Source organism: Euprymna scolopes, chromosome 18 (genome assembly GCF_053919585.1).
Source record: "Euprymna scolopes isolate OS-2025 chromosome 18, ASM5391958v1, whole genome shotgun sequence".
Classification (NCBI taxonomy): Eukaryota; Metazoa; Mollusca; class Cephalopoda; order Sepiida; family Sepiolidae; genus Euprymna; species Euprymna scolopes.
Window position 1 is genome coordinate 96,620,032 of NC_136499.1, and position 20,279 is coordinate 96,640,310.

The 20,279-nt window shown below is 31.8% G+C and overlaps 1 protein-coding gene across 2 annotated transcripts in view; it reads right to left on the reverse strand.

Annotated features, from left to right (window-relative positions):
* LOC145297694 (ribosome biogenesis protein BMS1 homolog) overlaps positions 1-20,279 on the reverse strand; it is a 74,713-nt gene that overhangs the window by 43,148 nt on the left and 11,286 nt on the right. For both annotated transcript variants that reach the window (XM_080143895.1, XM_080143894.1), the window contains exons 3-8: positions 15,770-15,960; positions 13,416-13,495; positions 10,814-11,002; positions 6,447-6,589; positions 4,466-4,587; positions 1,147-1,361 (exon numbers count right to left, since the gene is read on the reverse strand). In XM_080143895.1, the coding sequence (XP_080000021.1) occupies positions 1,147-1,361; positions 4,466-4,587; positions 6,447-6,589; positions 10,814-11,002; positions 13,416-13,495; positions 15,770-15,960 (940 nt within the window). The remainder of the gene's footprint in view (positions 1-1,146; positions 1,362-4,465; positions 4,588-6,446; positions 6,590-10,813; positions 11,003-13,415; positions 13,496-15,769; positions 15,961-20,279) is intronic.

Sequence of the window (20,279 nt, forward strand, 5' to 3'; positions counted from 1 at the left end):
GGACGTGCTTGGCTCTTATATAGATAGAGAATTGCATCATTAGTGAGATATCTTCTGGAGCGGTAGAAGGATCCCACCAATTTCCCAGTGACCTTGGCCACAGACTTGATGTATGTGTTCCATTTAAGATCAGGTGTAAAGGTCAAACCCAGGAGCTTATCAAAGCATCTTTGATATCTGCAACAAAGATGTAATTGTCATGAGAATACTCATCTCAGTACATAAATCTGTTTTTTTTTTTGTTTTTGTTATTTTTCATTATCTCTGGTTCTAACCAGAGATAATGAAAAATAAGAAAACAAAAAAGACAAATTTACAAATAAGTGAATTATCAGATTAATTTTTCAGATTATTTCAACTTAATAAGATTTCACTTTCCATTTTATCCTCTGATCAGTATCGATTCTGCTTATTTCAATTATTTCTAGCATTTTCTTAAACAGCTCCAATCAGTTGCTACTAAGAAAGTCAAAATTAAAAAGTAGATGCAAGGAGTGTATGTGAAGGAGGAGGGGTGGGGGGCAGGAAGTCATTCTTTAATGATATGAAAGTCGTCTAACTCCCCTACTGCGATCATGAATTGATTTAAGACTTAGCCTTCACAGCAAAATTAACATTTTCAGTTTTCAGAGAGAACTGTCACTAGACAGAAAAGGAAAACAGACAGAAAAAAAAAACAGGGAAATAAGGAAGGAAATAAGGAAGATTGTTCTTTCTGAGTTTTAATTTCTGCTCCACAGAAGGGACAACAGTGACAAGTAAGATGTGGTCCTTTCTGATTAATGATTATTTTCCTCTTAGATAACATGAAGCCTCCCCATATTAATAGATTTTTTGTCTGCTCTAATTATTCCACCAAATGGACAGCTAAAACAGGAAGTTAAAAAGAGCAGACAATCTTGATTATAACCAACAGTAACAAGACAAAATTCAAAGAGAGAGGAAATAAAAGAAATGGAATTATGAAATATCCATCCAAATAGCAACTAAAAAATAAGGAGTTAAGGCTTTGGTGATTTGGTAGATATCCACTTTTTCTGGATACAAAAAGGAGAAATTCCACTAAAATGTGAAGAACTCCCATCCTTGACCATTTGAATGTGAAAACAAAAAAAATAATAAAAACTTGATAAAAAAGAGACCTACTTCGTCATTTTCATCATCTTCATTTTGCGGACCAGAACCTTTTTGCCCCATATCAATGTAGACCGCATCTTTATCGTAAATAATTCCTCCAACGCCAGACATTGGTGCATAAATCGGTCTCTGTTTGACATTCAGGGAAGTCTTTTTACTGATGTCTGGTGTTGGGCAAGGATCCGGAAGGAATTGAATATCGTCTATAGCATGGTCGCCACAACCTGAAATGAAATAATTTGAGTTTTATTCAGTACTAGTCACACCTACTCGGTATTGCTCAAGAGGTGTTTCACTTTCATATTTTTTTTTTTGCTTTTTTTTTTTCAAATTATATATATATATTTTTTTTTTACTTCTTTTTAAAATAGCTAACGTACTTCAAAATCTCCAAAAGTGCAAAAAGTGTTTTCAATAATTCTTTAAAAAAAATAAAACCCAACAAATTTCAATAATTCTTAATTAAAAAATGACTGAAAAAAAATTTTCAATGATTATTAAATAAAAAAAGATAAAAAAACGTAATAAAAAAAAAAGAGTACATGCACAGGGGAGATATAGGCATAAGAAAAAAAGTGAAGGAACAGATTTGTCTTATCACCGCTCCCGGTAAAGGTACGCCAAAAGTTAGGAAGTATGTTAGTTGACTATAACCAATTTATTTATTGATTATATTTTTTAAATTTTACAAATCACATATATTCATATTTGCAAAGACAAAATATCTGATCAAATAATTTTATGAATATTAAAGTGTGGCAAAATGATAAAAAGCCTTTTCTGGGGGAAGCCTTGAGCTCTCCACATGTAAAAGTATTTTTTGTTCTCGTAGGCAGACAAGTAAAATCAAGTCAGTGCTGTTTTTATCTTGTCATGTCAGCGCAAATCAGCTTGGCTCAGATTTACAGATGTTTATAAAATCTCAGACGATTCAAAACAATCAGGGTACACATGTGCAAACAGGTTGATGGCAGAAGTTGGAAAACAAAATAACATTTCAGGTTCTTTGGATTTAATATAGATCTCTTCCTCTGTCTTTCTCTCCCTCTCTAAGGTTTTTCATCATAAAGGAAAAGATAATTCAGTTGAAATCGAGACCCAATAAGCAACGGATTACAGACCTCAACTCTCAGGTCCTAAATGATCCTACAATAGATAAAATAAAAGAATTCTAGGTACTTGTACAGTTTAATGAAGACATTAAAAAATGAAAATATCGAAAAAAGGTTTAAATTGTACGTATCCGTTATGGAATGAAGTTCTCCAAAAAAAAAAAATTCACTTAATTTCATCAAATATTTTTTTTTTACAGCGAAAAAACAATTTGCTATGATACCAAGCAAAAGGTTTGATTTTTAGGAAGAAAAGCTAGTATTAAAGATGGGGAGGGAGTGTCGGCACTTTAACTGGTGTTATCTCCTCGTGGCGTTTCTAAAATTCAAACAAAAATTTTTTTAAATCCAAGATGTCTGCCTTCAACAAGCTGTCATAAAAACGTGTTTTTCTGCTGTAAAAAAAAAAAAAACTACTCAATCAAATTAAGTGAAATTTTTTTTTTTTGAGATCTTCAGTTCAAAACGGATACGATATAACCTTTTTTCCGATATTTTCATTTTTTAATGTCTTGATTAAAGTGTACAAATACCGAATTCTATTTTTATGAAAAAAAAAAAAAAAAAAAAGATGTTTGTATTATTTGGATTCTTCGGACTATTGTTCTCATCTTGAGTGTTATGTTCACAACATTTCGGTCGATGTAACCTCCGATCTTCTCCAGGTGTATCTTGTCAAACTCGGGAATGTTTCTGTTGAACTCTGGAATTTGAATGGAATTTTGAGCGGAACCCTTTATTTACTTCACAAGGGTAGCATGCTCTTGTTCTATCAGCCACGACTGGATAGACGCCCTAAGTAATTCACAATTGTATTTTTCGGTTGCCCATACTGAGAATTGAACCTTCAACCTTCAGAAAAATATCACTTTTACAATTGATTTTTCCAAATACTCTAACCACTGCGCTTACTTAGGACCTATATCCAGTCATGGTTAACGGAACAAGAGCGTGCTACCTCCATGAAGTAAATAAAGGGTTCCGCTCGAAATTCTGTCTAAATTCCCAAGTTCGACAAGATACACCTGAAGAAGGTTAGAGGTTGCATCGACCGAAACATTGTGAAAATGACACTCAAGATAAGAACAGTAATCTGAAGAATCCAAATAATACGAATAATTAATCCTCATCTCAAAACTTAGAAACATAAAGCATGTGTTGTTCCATTATTTTATACAACACGCAATTCCAGCAGAACGGTCTCAGCCAATAATGACGCCGACAAAGAACTCAAAGGGAAGATCCACTAGTCAACAGGATATCATTTCCCTGACCCATCATTGGTATGTCTACCATCTATGTAATATCGTTTATTCCCCCTGGGAGTTGGTTGCCCAGGACAGAAACATACTCATGACACAGACACACCAAATAATTCTCCCTGGTAAATGATAGTGTTAAAAAAAGAACTGATTAAAAGATGGCTCTGCTCTTGATGAGAAATTGACTCTAAAACTTTTTCATCAATATAATATGTGGACTTGGAGTCCATATATTAAATCCATTGCTCTTTCTACTTCTCATAAAATTGGTTCTCTCCATCATTCTAAATGCTTTCTCATACCTGAAACTATTCTATCTCTGCAAATATACTATAAGACCATGTATGGAGTATTGTTGTCATATTTCGGCTGGTGAATCTGGATCCCATTTCAAGGTTCTTGATAAATTGCAGAAACGTATCTATAATTTGATTGGCTCCACACTTTCTTCTCCACTGTAACCTCTCTCTCACAGGCATGATGTTGCTAGTCTTTTCTACAAATACTATTATGGCAGGTGTTCCTTAGAATTGTCTGATCTATTCTGCTTCCTTTGTTCCAGCTTGTTTGACTCATTGGTCTAGTGGTCTCCATCAATTTGCTGTTTTAATTGTAATGCAGTTTCCTATTCCAGTAGCTTCTTTCCAAAGACTGCAAGGTTGTGGAATTCTCTTCCTACTCAGTTTTCCTTCTATCTACAGCCTTGATCTTTTCAAGACTAAGGTCAATAGGCATCTCCTGTCTTTGCAATGATCAACTTTTGTTCATATTAGCTCCTTAAATCAAGTGGCTTCATGCTTTGTCTTGAGCGATTTCCATAAAAAAATAAAATATGAGGAAAGGAGTTTGAATTAGCATTTCTTTCTTCAAATGTTAATATTAATCAGTTTGCACACTTTACTCATTGTAAAATAATGATTAATATTAAAAATTATTAAAAATAATATTACATACCTGGAATATGAACCTTTGTGGTATTCTTCAAGTGTGTCCCCCGCAAATAGCCATAAACACAAACATTCCGATCACATTTGGATTTCTTTCGTAATTCTTCTTGGTTTGTAATATCTTCCATTCTAATGATTAAAAAAAGGTTTTGAATATATAAATATATCGAGTGGAACTTTCATTCTCAAACATAATTCATTCTGAAAAGCCATTTGAAAACTGAATCACATTTTCCTATTAAAAATGACGTAAAAGAGATTAATTTGTTAATTTCTTGACTATTTTTAGGTATTTAATCCTTTATGACCTGAATTATGATGTAGATGATTAAAATATATTTATTGCTAATTTTAGATGACGGCATACTGAATGTAAGCAATGGACAGTTGTAATCTGGAGGTATCTGGCATCTACCCAGATACTGAACTAATATGTACAAAGCGTGTTTTAATCAATTCCCGCTTTATTTATGTCGATATATACATTTATTTACAACTGAACAAATTAATGCAACCAGGTCATGTAGATATACAGTGGAATTTTCCTACAAAAAATTCTAAATTAAAAAAATAAAAACCTAGACTGATTTATAAAAAAAAAAAAAAATCAGATTTGTGTTTAAAAATTCAGGAGAATATTCCGCACAGAACTGTTACCACTTCATCAGTCGGTATGTTTCAACTGCTATCAGTGTGGTTCAGGAACCAAAATTTTGTTAGAAAACTGAGGCATTTGGTGCTAGAAGTTTTTGTTTGAAATCTGAATTGTTCCAGTTCTAAAACGTTCACGAACCATAGTTTTATTCCCATTTAAATCAAGAAAGGTTTATTTTCTAGTATACAATAGAAATCTCAGCACAGGTAATACTCTTCAAACAATACAGTTTTACACTAATTTTATATCCTTTTATGGTCTTGTCTTGAACCCTTATTTCAATTTTGATCACAATCCATTGCATTATTTTGATTTTAGAAAATGTCTCAAATTTAAAACTTAAGAAAAATTTTAAGAAAATCTTATTTAATTAGTGTCAAACGACTATGGATCAAATTTCATGCAAATCTGAAATATTTGAATTTTAAAAATGAGGAGTTTTGCTTATATTATGGCTTCTAAAATACTCCAAAGAAACTGAAATTCAGGGAACATTTATTAATTAACCAAGAATTCAGGGAATATTTATTAATATTAAAATGTATTATTTAATACATATTGTTAAAATTCCACAAAAATCTGAGGTATCTGAATTTTCAAGAATGGCTTTGAATCTGTCTTTGTTCCCTTTTGTATAAAACTAAATTAAATATAGTTTACATTTGGACCCCTTTCAAAATTCATAATGATCAGTTAATTAGTTTAGGAGTGAATCCTATATAGAGAAATATATAACCATATACACATGCCTAACTTTATACAAATAGAGATGATATATAATAAATTTATTGATAAGTTTGATGAATAAATTTTAAAAAATCAAACTACAGTGCTATTCTTTTATCCTTAAAAATTAAACTACAGAGCTATTTATCCATACTATATATATATATAACACAGGAACATGAAATATATAACAAGTTGGTTTGGCAGTCAGGCTAGCTAGAGAAATAGAACTGAGTTTCCAAATTTCATTTTATTCTGCCATGCTAAGGTGAGGGACAAGAGCTTTTTAGTACTAGGTCTCCACAGCATCTGTTCTGGAACTGTTTATATTTAAATGCAAAAAAAAATTGGGGCAGAAATTAGGAAAGTTGGATATGCACAGAAATGTTTGAATTGCCAAATGTATTTACACGCAATCTCTTATGCAGTGATTATTAGTTTGTAATTCAATTGGCTAAAATAGGCATGTTAAAACTCAAATGCCTGCTTTCACCACTCAAACCACAAACAAAACCTTACGCAAGAGATTGCATGTAAACAGCAAAGTAAATAGAACTCAGATCATGTAACTGCTATGCACATATATATAAGATATTTAATTGCTTACCTGTCTACAAGCATGTATGGATGGCTGATTCTCCACTGTAAAGGTCGAAACTTCATGACAGAAATATATTTGCAGAGATTGTGGATTTCTTGGTTCTGATATTCTTCATTAACCAAACCCGACAAGTAGAACAACTTTGCACCCTAGCATGACAAGAAACAAAAGAAAAATTATGTGTTTTTTGTAAATATTGGTTTGGGAAATAAATTTGTAGCGTTTTTATATTTTTTTTGTAAATATTGGGTTGGGAAATAAATTTGTAGCGTTTTTATATTTTTTTTGTAAATATTGGGTTGGGAAATAAATTTGTAGCGTTTTTATATTTTTTTTGTAAATATTGGGTTGGGAAATAAATTTGTAGCGTTTTTATATTTTTTTTGTAAATATTGGGTTGGGAAATAAATTTGTAGCGTTTTTATATTTTTTTTGTAAATATTGGGTTGGGAAATAAATTTGTAGCGTTTTTATATTTTTTTTGTAAATATTGGGTTGGGAAATAAATTTGTAGCGTTTTTATATTTTTTTTGTAAATATTGGTTTGGGAAATAAATTTGTAGCGTTTTTATATGTTTTTTGTAAATATTGGTTTGGGAAATAAATTTGTAGCGTTTTTATATTTTTTTTGTAAATATTGGGTTGGGAAATAAATTTGTAGCGTTTTTATATGTTTTTTGTAAATATTGGTTTGGGAAATAAATTTGTAGCGTTTTTATATTTTTACAACGTTTTTGCTTTTCAACAAAATATATAACAATCATTCAATAGAGCTTTTCCTGCCATACAAAACTGTGCTAATCGTATTTTTGGCTAATTTAATTTTTTATTACTTTTTAGGCTTAGAAATGGAATATCCAGGATGTAAAAAGCAACTTTTTTCAACACTTGCTCTTCTTCACTTTTCATCGAGGCCAAAAAGCAGCTGAAGTAGCATGGAACATTTGCAAAGTAAATGGAGAAAATGTCATAGGCGATTCTGCAGTACGGAAATGGTTGGCTAAGTTCAAAAATGGCAATTTTGATATCATCGACACATCCCTCAGCAGAAGATTTTCTGAACTCGATGAAAAGCGTCTCAAAGCACTTTTGAAGGGGGAGAGTCACCAAACAAGTTGTGCATTGACGGAAAAAAATGAACTTTGATCATAAAACAATTCTCAATCATCTTCATTCAATGTGATTTGTCGAAATAAATAAAAATCTTTGATAAAAACGCTACAAACTTTTTCCCCAACCCAACATTTTTAGTTGAAAAAGCCACCCACATAGTTTTTGTTTATTATTATTATTGTTGTTGATAGTAGTGGTCGTGGTGATAATCATAGAACATTGGCGATTTCAACCCAATGGTAAAGCGGAGGAATATATAAATGAGAACTGGATTATATTGGATGATATCACTACATATTGAATCATTGCAAACCTTCGAAGGAAAAATAATTCTTCTCTTAGACATTTTATTTGTTTACTCAGCTAAGTATTTTTTACATTCAGTCTTCTCTCCCCTCTTCATTTTTCCAAACCATTCTGTCCTCATTGAGTTGCCGAGTTAAATATATATTTTTAGATAGTTATGTTTAAATATGTCTTTGTGCTTGGACTCAATTAATCATTTCGCATAACATAGAAAAGTAAAAAAAAAAAAAAAAAAGAGAGAGAAAAAAAGGAAAGAAAAGATATCGTTTATTTTGCTAATCTTTCTTCTTTCATTCAACTCCTCTCTCACCCACTGGGTGTTGTTGGCATGTTCTTTTTAAATTATTAAACCTTAGTGCGTAATAAAATATTTTATATATGTAATTTTTGTTTTTTTTAATTTTCTTCCTTTGAAGATTGTAACGCTGGGTATGGGGCAGCTAAACCAGCTGCCAACATTGCCCTGCTTTAATTGTCTGGATCTCTTTTGCACTTGGTTCACCAGGAATATTAGTTTGGTAGGACTTCAGGTTCTTCTTCATAAGCCCTGTGGCACCTATAATAACTGGTATGATTGATATCTCCTTAAGATTCCAATTTCTTTTCATATGATACATGACACCTTGATATTTGGTCTGTTTCTCTCTTTCAGCTCTCTTCAGACCTCCATCATTAGGAACACTCACTTCAACCAAGGTTGTAACTATCTCTGACTTATTCCATATAACTATGTCAGGTTTCACAGCAGTATTTTCAAGGTAGGTGGCTGTAGGGATTACATGGTCATAATGTATGGTATGTAAGTCATTTCCAATTGTTCTTTCAGGTTGGTGTTCCCAGGATTTGCTGCTACATTAAATGTTTTACAGATGGTCCAGTGGATGTACTTACATACTCCATCATGTCTCGCTGTATAGTAGCCATCCCCTAAAAGAACCTTGCAACTTGATACTAGATATGTAATCCTTGTTCTTGTGTTCTGTCATTTCCTTCTCTTTTGCCGATTGTACATCTCACTGGGTTGTTTTATGACGATAACGATGCTGATCATGAATCTAACTAACATGTCATTCAAGTCGTAGCACTTCACAATTGATATCTTTTATTTTTCCTTTATTATAAACCAGCAGGGATGCCCGGTGTTTGGAGGTGTAAAAGAAAAAAAAAGTTTTAGGAGGCAGGTAGGCTCGAACCCAAAACCTTAAGGCAAAGTCGGAAAAGAAAGCCTGATAACTTACCACGGCGCTAACAGGGCAGAGAAGTGAAAATGGTTGAAATTAAACGGTTAAAAAAGCAGGTGCTTAAATGAATGTCAACGCCTGCTTTTCGAGGTCAAACATCACGCCATAGACAAATGAAATCACAGCACGAATTTTGTAACATAAAAGTCGCTCAAATAAAAGATAGAGACGACCTTGTTTCGTAAATCGGAGATATTATAATCTAGAAAGCATACAAAAAGTTGTAAGAATTAGTGACCCCTCCCCCTTAAAAATGCCTTTCGTGGACATACAAAAAAAAGTGCACACACACATTTTCACTTTTATATGCGATATGCAATTCTGGGATATAGCCTAATTTAGAATTGCCATACGGAAAGCATACCATAATATGGCAGTACTGGTCTGAAGCATACTATAACATTATTTAGAATTATACTTAGAAAAAAATATATAAAAAAATCTCTTCACCGAACGAAGATGTCATATTCCAAAAATTACATAAATTGATCAAATAGTTCTTTTTTTTAATTAAGAAAATCAAATTTTATAAGGAAGTGAAGAAGAGGCTGGGAGTAAGTGTATTGCTAAAAATCATAAAATTTGATTTTTTTTGATTTAAAAAAAAAAAACTACTTGATTAATTTACATGATTTTTGGAATATGACATTTTCGTTCCACGATGAGTGTAAATCTTAATAAGCACCACTTTTTCCATATTAAAATGTACGATAAAACTCTATAAATCAATAAACTCAATAAATATTTTTACTTATAATTACTTTTTTACTGGATCACTTCCCATAATTTATTGAATTTATACTAATTTTGAGATGACATGAAAATATGTAATAGTGTTTTCATGTGAAATGCATTTATTTCAAAATCTACGATTCTGCACAAACAGCAAAAATTATTTGCCATATAGATTACTAGGTGGGGGAGTACCTGGCATTGCCCGGTTGTTCGGAGATGTGTGTGGTTTTAGATAAATCAAAACTCCCGGGTGTTTGTGTTCGGGGGGGATAAAATAAAAAAAAAAGTTTTGGTAGGTAAGTATGAAGGATCAAACCCGAACCCTTGAGTCGAAGTTTGAAATTAAAGTGTGAAAAAAAAAAAACGTGTGACGCTAACCACTGGGCCACCACGAAATAGTAACAGAAAGATGTTTGAATTTATTTAAGTATTAAAACTTAGCAGGTGCCCGTACTTAATGAAGTCAACTTTTACTGCAGGGCAGTATTATATTTACTGCGGGGCAGTATTTTATTTACTGCAGAGCAGGATTTTTTTTTTTTTTTTTTCACTAAGATGTTGTGGGGAAAACCAGCTCCCCATAAAAAAGGGATTGTCCAAATTGAATAGCAATTGTCTGATATAAGGAGAAACTCCACATTGATCAAAGCTGATTGCTTTCGGACGTTTCCGGAAAAATGCCGCCAGAATTAGTTTCGCTTTTATTATACGAAAAAGCTTAATGCACATGCAGCAGTCAAAAAATGTTGAATATTCATCTTTTCAAAGTCAAACAAATTAAATAGACAGGCGACCCCCATTGTTAACTCGTACATATTATGATTTAGATGTGATATAAAAAGTTTTAAGAAGAAGTGAGCCAACCGATCGCTTCTCGGAAAAAAGCCTTTCTCGGACATACACAAAAAGCGAACATACATACATACATACATACATACACACATTTTCGCTTTTATATTTATAGATTAAAATACTCACTTGATAAATTTCAGTCCAGAATCTGCTTTTAAGGCGTTTTTTAACCTTTTTCAACTGCTTTCCATCTCGGAAAGTATCCAGATGAGTTAGGACACCCATCACTCGAGGAAAACCATGAACTTGGCAGATGTTGAGGAACTCAAATATTTCCATCTCAAATCCAAAACTGGCATCAACAAGTAAAAGAATCTAGAAAACCAAAAAATAAAATCTTTTCTTTTACAAGACGAGAAAATAATCAGCAGGACATCCAATGTAGTTTCAGAAAGGGTAATTTTATTATTATATTTTATTGAATAATTATTATTTGTCTCCCCGTTTTCTTAATTTTTTTTTTGTTAACGATTATTTTGTGTTTGTTGTTACATTCCTGAAATGTTTATGCTGTTGGATGTTTTCACATTTTGATTAGTAGTGTTTGCCTTTGCTGTCTATATAAATATAGACATGATTATATATGATATATATGATTTGAAGTTTCTGAATTTTTGAGATGAGGATTGGTTAGTCGTATTATTTGGATTCATCAGACTACTGTTCTCATCTTGAGTCACACTTAAGATGAGAACAGTAGACCGATGAATCCAAATAATACGAAAACTATGATTAATGTTTTGTTTTTGTTTTCACCTCATATCATATAAGAATGGATCAACTCTTTACAAAGAATATCTTCAATCGGCATGTTTAGTAATGAAAATGCTACTCCAAACAAGGCTATAGATTGCCAAAAATATTACTTTTAACACAACACCTAAGTCTGAGGTGGCCAATATGAAACAAAGATCTAAAATAGACTCGGTTTTTAAAAAATAATTAAAAAATGGTTACTTGTTATGTTTTATATGCGTTATGTTATGTTTTATATGAGGAATATAGTCTAGACTATTCTTGAGACAGTTTGTTCTTTGTTGGCTGTAGTATAGCCCTGTGCAGCTTTAGGAAGTCCACCCTTCCAGGCTTTGCCTTCTCACCTTTTAAGAAATGGTTAGTTTATTGTTAATCATCCAAAGTAACACTAACAGGGAATGCCGAAGGAGTTGTGCAAGCATATTTTGCAGGCCAAAAAGCTTTTCTTTGAAGATACTGGTTTTTCAAATGTCCACTTTTTCAACCTTGTGATACATCTTCCTGCCCTGTTAGGGAGATAAATATCCTGTTCTATGTTACATGGTCAAGAACTGGGTGATCATTTTAGGTTAAATTAATATAATAAAGTGAACCCCCATTTTTAAGTCAACACCATTCTCCTTAAACATTTCCAGAATGTTGGCATGTATTTTAAGAAAATAAAATCTCATTTTAATTTATCTGATAACAGAATGTAGATAAAGGGTAAAAATTTAACACAAAAATTTTCAAATGACAGTAAAGAGTTCCACTCAAAGTAAATTAGTATATTAGTTGAATAACTTCAAGATTCATACAAAGCCATTTTATTCATACAAGACCAGTTTATTGGTTTTGATAAGGTTATGGTCAGCTAACATATTTCCTAACTTCCAGTGTAGCACTACTGGAAGCGGTGAAACGGAAAATCAGTTCCTTCACTTTTTATTGCTCTTCGGTATTTCTATTGTGAAGCAATTTATTGAAATGAAATAGAAGAAAAGGATATTATTAAAAAGTATACAATAAAAGTTAACAAAATTATAAAAAGATAAAAATAACACAATTAGTCTTTATTTGCACTTTTAAAAAAATTTTAAAAATAAATTTTTTATTTAATTTGAAATTTTATAAGGAATATATGTTTATGAAATTTAAAAAATTAGTTTTTTTAAATTTTTAAAATAAGTTTTGTAAAATTTTTTAAATAAGTTTTTTTTAATTTTTAAAATAAAAGGTTTTATTTGAATTTATAAAATAAATACATGTTTATGAAAGTTTAAAAATATCAGAAAAACATAATAAAGAAAAGTACATGCACAGGAGAGATATGGGCGTGAGAGAAAAACCAAAGGAACTGATATGTCTTATCACCACTTCTGGTAGCGGTACGTCAGAAGTTAGGAAGTATGTTAGCTGACTATAACCTTTGATACAAATAGTCTCCAAAACACAGAACAGAAAAGAGCGGGTAATTTTAATAATAATTTTTTTTTTCATACATGCACATAGAAATATAAACAGTTCTTATTCAGAATTCTCCTAATATTAAAAAAGTAAAAAGAAAGAAAAATCTGCATTATATATGTGATAAAGAAAAATATCATATTCCAAAAATCACATAAATTTTTATAAAGAAGAAAATTTTTATAAAGAAAATTATTTTTAAGCAATTAATCAGAATTCATAGGCAAGTTGAAGTCTTCAGTTCTCTCCCAACATAAATCTAGTAAGTATAGATTATTGTTGAGATTTTTGTTTCTTAACATTTGTTTAAAAAATGGGGGATGAGACAGTTACTTCTGGGATACTTATAAAATTTCATCTTATTTAAAAATAAAACTACTTGACCAATTTACATGATTTTCGCAACAGGATAGTTTTGTTTTGTTTCGTCACGGGTACATACATCATACAGATTTTTCTTCATTTTTGTTTTTTAATATAGGGAGAATTCTGAACAAGAAGCATATAAACAAATAAACACACTTACCAAATCAGCAACTTTAGAAATGTCGATCATCGAGTTGATGTCATTGTTACATTCTATTAATGTTAATCGGCGATTTTTGCCTTTAAGAAAAATTTAAAAACATTATTAAGGTTTACATTTCAAGATGGGTAAAAATAAGGCTAAAAGATGAAAAATTTCACAAAGTTAGTTTAAACAAGAAGATTAAATTTTCCATTAGCAGTTAGGGGTTACAACTATCTTGAGCTACAGAGAGGAAGTCACTAGTTATGCATAATAAATAAGCTGACCCAATCTTCCTCTTTTTTACTGAACTGCCAGAAAGAGAGTGATCGGGTTTTGGGATAGCGTGTAGGTATTATATATGTATACACGTATATCATTTGAAAAAATAAAATCGTTAAATCTGAATGATTTGGTTTGATTGTTTTGTTTTACGGCATGTCAACCCTTTTTGGATTATTTAATACTGAATTCATTAAGTTTGGAAAAAGGTTTTATGCTTCAAATATTTTATATCTTCAAGTATTTATTCATAATGTTTAGTTTAGTCCAATGATTTTTGTATTATTTGGATTCTTCGGACTACTGTTCTCATCTTAAGTGTCATTTTCACAACATTTCAGTCGATGTAATTTCCAAACTTCTTCATCTGTATTTTGTCGAACTCGGGAATTTGGATAGAAGTTTGAACAGAACCCTTTATTTACTTCTCGAGGGTAGCATGCTCTTGTTCCATCAACCATGACCAGATAGAGGGTCCTAAGTAATTCGCAATTGTATTGCAAGGACCTATTGTGCAATAGTTCGAGTACTTGGAAAAATCAGTTGTAAAAGTGATATTCTCCTGAAGGTTGAAGGTTTAATACTCAGTGTGGCCGACTGAAAAATACAATTGTGAATTACTTAGGACCTTTAGCAGTTCAATAGAAGAAACTAAAAGTAGAAAGCTTTGTGGCATCTAAGGATCTAAGGAGCTCTACAGTGATGGGGTGGGATCTTGCTGCATGTCAGATTAGTCAGGAGTATTTACATCAAGTTCATCAGAGCACAGGGATGCAAGATTGCATTGATGAGATGAAGGTTGGAGCTAGATTGATACGGCCAGACCCATTAGACCGGAAGCTCTTTTACTCTATGATGTAACTTGCTTCAAATATCCTCAATGTCTTAATGATTTTTATTGACAAACAAAAATCAACAAGCTGTGCATGCGTGGTCCTTCTCTGGTGCTGCATGTGACATGATATCACAAAAAATAGTGAAGAAATGATGAATGTGGGAAGTATGAAGGATCAATGTTGCCTTCACATTTTCGCCAAGTGTCAGAAAAATCTAATGAATGAGAAAAAGTTATGGGGTAAAAAGTGTCATTTTTTGCAATTTTGGGGCATTTGTGACCCTTTTTGAGCTCCTGAGAACGCCAAATCCCAGTGAAATTGACAAACGGTAGTTTCATGCCTTAAGACATGTATATTTGAATTCAGCACCATGGAAAACCACTATATAAACATACATGTCAAGTTTTTGAGTAATATGAAAAAAGAGCTTCAAAAAGGCATGTTTTTTTAGCCCTAAAAGTGCCAGAGGAATGCGAACCAGAATTTTGCTATGGTCAGCCATTCTGAATTTATATTAAGAACAATGGCCTCCACATTTTGGCCAAGCTTCTGAAAAATCTAATGGATAGATCAAACGCTATGGGACAAAAATTGTCATTTTTGGCCATTTTGGGACATTTTTTACCTCTTTTGAGCCCCTGGGGATGCCGAATCCCAATGTAAATGGATAACAGTGCAGTTTCAGGCCTTAACATATGTATATTTGAGTTGGCCACCGTGAAAAAAAAAAACACTATATAGTCAGACATATCAAGTTTTTGTTGAGAAATATGAAAAAAGAGCCACAAAAAGGGATGTTTTTAGCACTAAAAGTCCCCAGGGACGTGAACCAGAATTTTGCCAGGGTCACCCATACTGGATTTATATCAGTAACAATGGGCTCTACATTTTGGCCAAGTTTCAGAAAAATCTAATGGATGGATCAAAAGTTATGGAGTAAAACATGTTATTTTCGGCCATTTTGGGTCATTTTTGACCTTTTTTGAGCCCCTGGGGACGCAACGAGAATTTTCACAAAAAAATTAACTTTACTGTTCACATTTATTTAATGAAATACAATTTGTAGCAAAATTTCAGGAAAAACTAATCGACGGTTATCCAGCAATCGTCCAGAATAACGGACGCACACACAGATGCCACTAAAAACATAGGTCCCTCTCTGATAAATCGGGGGACCAAAAAAAAGACTGAAAAATGTGAAAGATTCCTCCTGGTCATTTACCCTTCTATTTTTAATGAACACATGCAACTTACCTGAGACAACAGTAACAGGACCATTCACAGTAGAAAGTTTCTGATGGCTGTACTTTCTCGTGATACATTTGAGGAGTGTGGTTTTGCCAACTTTTGGTGGACCAACAACTGCAACAATAATCGGTGGTGGCTCGAGAGGAGTTCGGTCAACAATTGGGATGTGGTGTTTCTTAGATTTTTTATCCTCAGCTCTAAAAAATGAAAAACAAGTATTATTATTTAACAAATCAAACATTTAAAATATAAGAATTTTTATAATAAATAAGTGAAAAAAACCTTGCAAATCCCGGAATGAATAATTTGAAATCTTGGAGTAATTTTTGTCATAGATTTTCTGCTGCTGTTAGAATATCAGAGTCAGATTAAGATGTCAATTTAAAATGGCCGACTTCATGCACTTATTTTCTTAGAGAAAACAAACCATAATGAACGAAAAATTTATACTATTTAATGAACGAAAAATTTATACTATTTATTGAATCATCAAAAGTTCCAAAAATATTCCATGGAGTTTTGAAAATTTATACTTTTCTAATCAGAGGAAGTAAATAGTCAAGTTATGTTAAAAAAGACAAAATATTTCTGGAAGAGTACATAAAACTGAAACTTCAGAAATTGAGATTTTGTAATCTGGTTGAAAAAATAAGAAATAGTAGAATCCATGGTGAAAAAATAAAATTCAATGGTAAATTCAGTCTCTGAGTTTTCATATTATACTGCCTTTAGAAGTAGAGACCGACAGATTTACCATTCGATTTTATTTTTTATTATGTCTAATACCTATTGTTAAAATTTTACAAAATTCAAATGTATTTGTATTTTCATAAAAGGGTTCTACCCTCACGTTTGTATAAAACTAGCAATACACATGAAAAAATTGAAATAGCTTGAAATATTTCAATATTGGTATGCATAGAAAGAGCTTGATGAGCTAAGAAAGAATCTTTTTAAATTTTTAAAATCTGATTAAAATTAAGGAAGTTATGGCTATTTTTGTGCCTCACACGTTTGGATATTTTTCCCTCTTTAAGACCATATGCGTTTCGTCACATTTTTTACACTACTTTTTCAGTAAAAATGTCATATCTTTGTTAAAACACAAGACTAAGAAATGAAATTTACCATATAAGTGTATTTTTGTACAAGGAATCAGAATATGCAACTGAAAATCTCCCAAAGTTTATGGTTTCCAAATAATCTGCAGTAAATGTGCATAAATATGCAGCAATTCCTTAAAAATGCCATGTATCCATAAACAGAAAAGAAGTTGGAGAACTCAAAGTTGAATTGTAATGTGCTTTATGTACAAAAAACTTAAATCTAAACATAAGACCATTTAAAAATGAATATATTGCAATATTTCTTTGGTATTATTGTAGATTAACACCTTCTGTTTAACCCCACTCAACTCCTTCTGACCACCCCTCCAAAATGTGATTCTACCTTTTTAGGAAATTATGTATAAAATGCCATGAAAAACTTTAATGAAAGATAAACAAATTATTTTAGAATTGAATGTAAAATAATTTCCTATTACAGGTCATTCTAGCATTTTAGGGCAGTTAACTGGTTTTTTTTCTATGGGAAAATATGCATGCTTTTTTTTTTTTTTTAAAGATGATTATGTGTAGTTTTAAGAGGGTTTCTATGCAATGAAAATATGGGGAGGGTTGCCATTCGGACTTTGAATTAATTGTAGGGCTAAGGAAAATTATGTGTGAACATACTGAAAACTTGACAGAGACAAAGCTAACAAAAACAATATTAGAGGGGGGAGCGGTTAGTTTCACAAAAATTTAATGTAAAATAATTCACCATTTCCTAGCCATTCTAGCATTTTAGGACAGTTAACCAATTTATTTTTATGTGTATTTTTCTTTAAGGAAGGATCTATTTTTTGTTTGTTTGTTTTAGATGCTTGTATGTGGCTGACAGAGGTATTTTGTTGGGAGGGGGGGCTTGCCACTCGAACTTAGTGTTATTGTTAGGGTTAAAGAGTGTTTTAGGAGGAGACTTGCCACACATAATTTGGATTAGAGGTGAAGTTAAGAGAGCTTTTTTTCAAAGAGAACATTCAAAAATTTGTTGATTTCTATTTTCGAGGTTGAAGGTGTTAATTCTATAGGCCGTTTATACTACGCTGGAGCAGGTTGTAAAAATATCTTTCACTTAATAAGTAGAAAAAAAAAAATAACGAAATAAAAAGCTTCTTAATTGTAGTTTGATGTGTTTTCTAACTGCTTTTAAAATTTCAAGAATATTGATATAGATTTTGAGGGTTTGTATTACTATACACATAGATTCGAAAAAGTTGTCAAAAAAACAAATATATAACAAATAAATGTTATCAAAAGCAAGTTACTTTTCTACCTAACTGGATAATTTTTTAGTGTTTTTATTTAATGTAACATTTTTATTCAGCTTGAAAACAGTGTTTACCGATGTTTTGGAAAATTTAAAATGGCGCCCGACTCTCTTGAAATGGTAAGTTTGGGGGAAAAGAGTTAAAAACAAAAAAGTAGACAAAATACTGCTAGAAACTCGCTCAATATATGTTACCGTGACATAGGCTGATATATATTCGGTGAGTTTTTAACAGTATTTTGTATAGTTTTTTTTTATTTTTAACTCCTTTTCTCAAACTTACCGTGTCAAAGAGAGTCGGGCCGGGCGCCATTTTTAATTTTCCAATACATCGGTAAACACTGTACGTTTTTCGAGCTGAATAAACATGTTACATTAAATAAAAACACTAGAAAATTATCCAGTTAGGTAGAAAAGTAACTTATCTTGCCTTTGATAACATTTATTTGTTATATATTTGTTTTTTGACAACTTTTTCGAATCTATGTATAAACGAGATTTTGATACTTATTTTGATTTTGAAAAAAAACATTTGTGGCTGTTCGCAGTAAAACATTGTTTTAATTCGCTGTTCAAAACTAATTTAAAGAATAAAAGTGCATGCAAGCTATATATCTACAAAAGTTTATTTTGTTTTTTTAACCATGTTTTTAAATTTGACGGGAAATGTGAGAAATTGCAACAGATTCATAATGTCGAATTGGTTGGGATTGTTGTTATTATACATTCTGAAAACCGAATAGTTCTAAACTAATGTTATTCTGATAACAAAATAGCTCTAACATATAAGAACATTTATATTCATATTTTCATGCTTTTCTTAATTCGTTCTTGAATAAAAATTAAAGAATGCGTGTTGTTTACACTGTGCTATCGCTGATTCTACAGGCTGGAGCTGCTGCTGCTGCTGCTTCTAGTAATACTAACTTCATTTGACCAAATTCGAGAAATAGAAACAATTTTTTTTTTTCAGGTAGGTCCTTTTAAATTATCAATTACCGCGGTCCTACTCAACATAAAATAATACTTTTAATTGATAAAGATAGTAAAAAGATTGATTTACTTACTACTGGGTGTCCGAAGAATTTTTTTTTCAAAATGTTCAATACTCGTCATATTAAAGTCTTATTTTTAATACGACAAAAAAAGAAATGGTCAAAAATATTTCGGACGCTTGACAGTATTAAGATTAACACCTCTTCTGATTGGTTCCCAAATTTCATGACGAAATTCTTCATACAATCACGGTAGGGACCTTTAGAAAACAGGGGGGGGAGGTCATTACAAAACCTTACCGAAAACGCCATTTTATGACGTTCACATTTTTATCACTTTATTTGCTTAAAACTCTTAAAATATATAATGTACATTCATATTTATTAATTCATTTGAAAGTATATTCATTTCCGAACAAAACAGTAGTAATTTGAAGACTTGAAGTGCTTTGGTTTAAAAAATATGGCTATTTTAGTAGAACTACCTTGAAATCTGTGATTATCCAAAGCGTTTTTTCGTGTATGTATGTATGTATGTATGTATGTATGTATGTGTGTGTGTATGTTCGCTTTTCCTCGATGTCCACGAAAGGCTTCTTTCAAAGAAGCGCTTGCTCGCTTCACAACTTTTAAAAACTTTTTATATCATCTATAAATTGTAATATCTACAAATTATCCATGGAGCTCGCCTCTCTATTTAATTTTATTGACTTTCAAACGTTAATTATTCCACATTTCCCGCATCGGCACGCGTTACATTCAGTTTTCGGTATAAAAAAAAGCAAAACTCGACTCTAATCACAGGCCGAAAGCCAGTTTGTTCAATGTCGACTTCATCATATCAGACTGTAGCTTTCATTTCGAGACGAGGGAGCGGGTTTTTAAAAACAAACAAACCCATTTATTCAAAACTGTCCCGCACAAAATAACTGCTGAATACCTATCGCCATCACGTCAATCAAAAATGCGCACCTGTTTTTTTTTAAACACTTTACTATTTTCCAACTGCGCGTCCTCAACGCTTCGGGTTTTTTTCACATACCCCGAAAAACACCCGGGCAACGCCGGGTACCCCTCGCTAGTATATATATAAAATAAATTTTCAAAAATTCAAAATGGCGTAATGGAAACATAAGGTATGTATAGCTTCT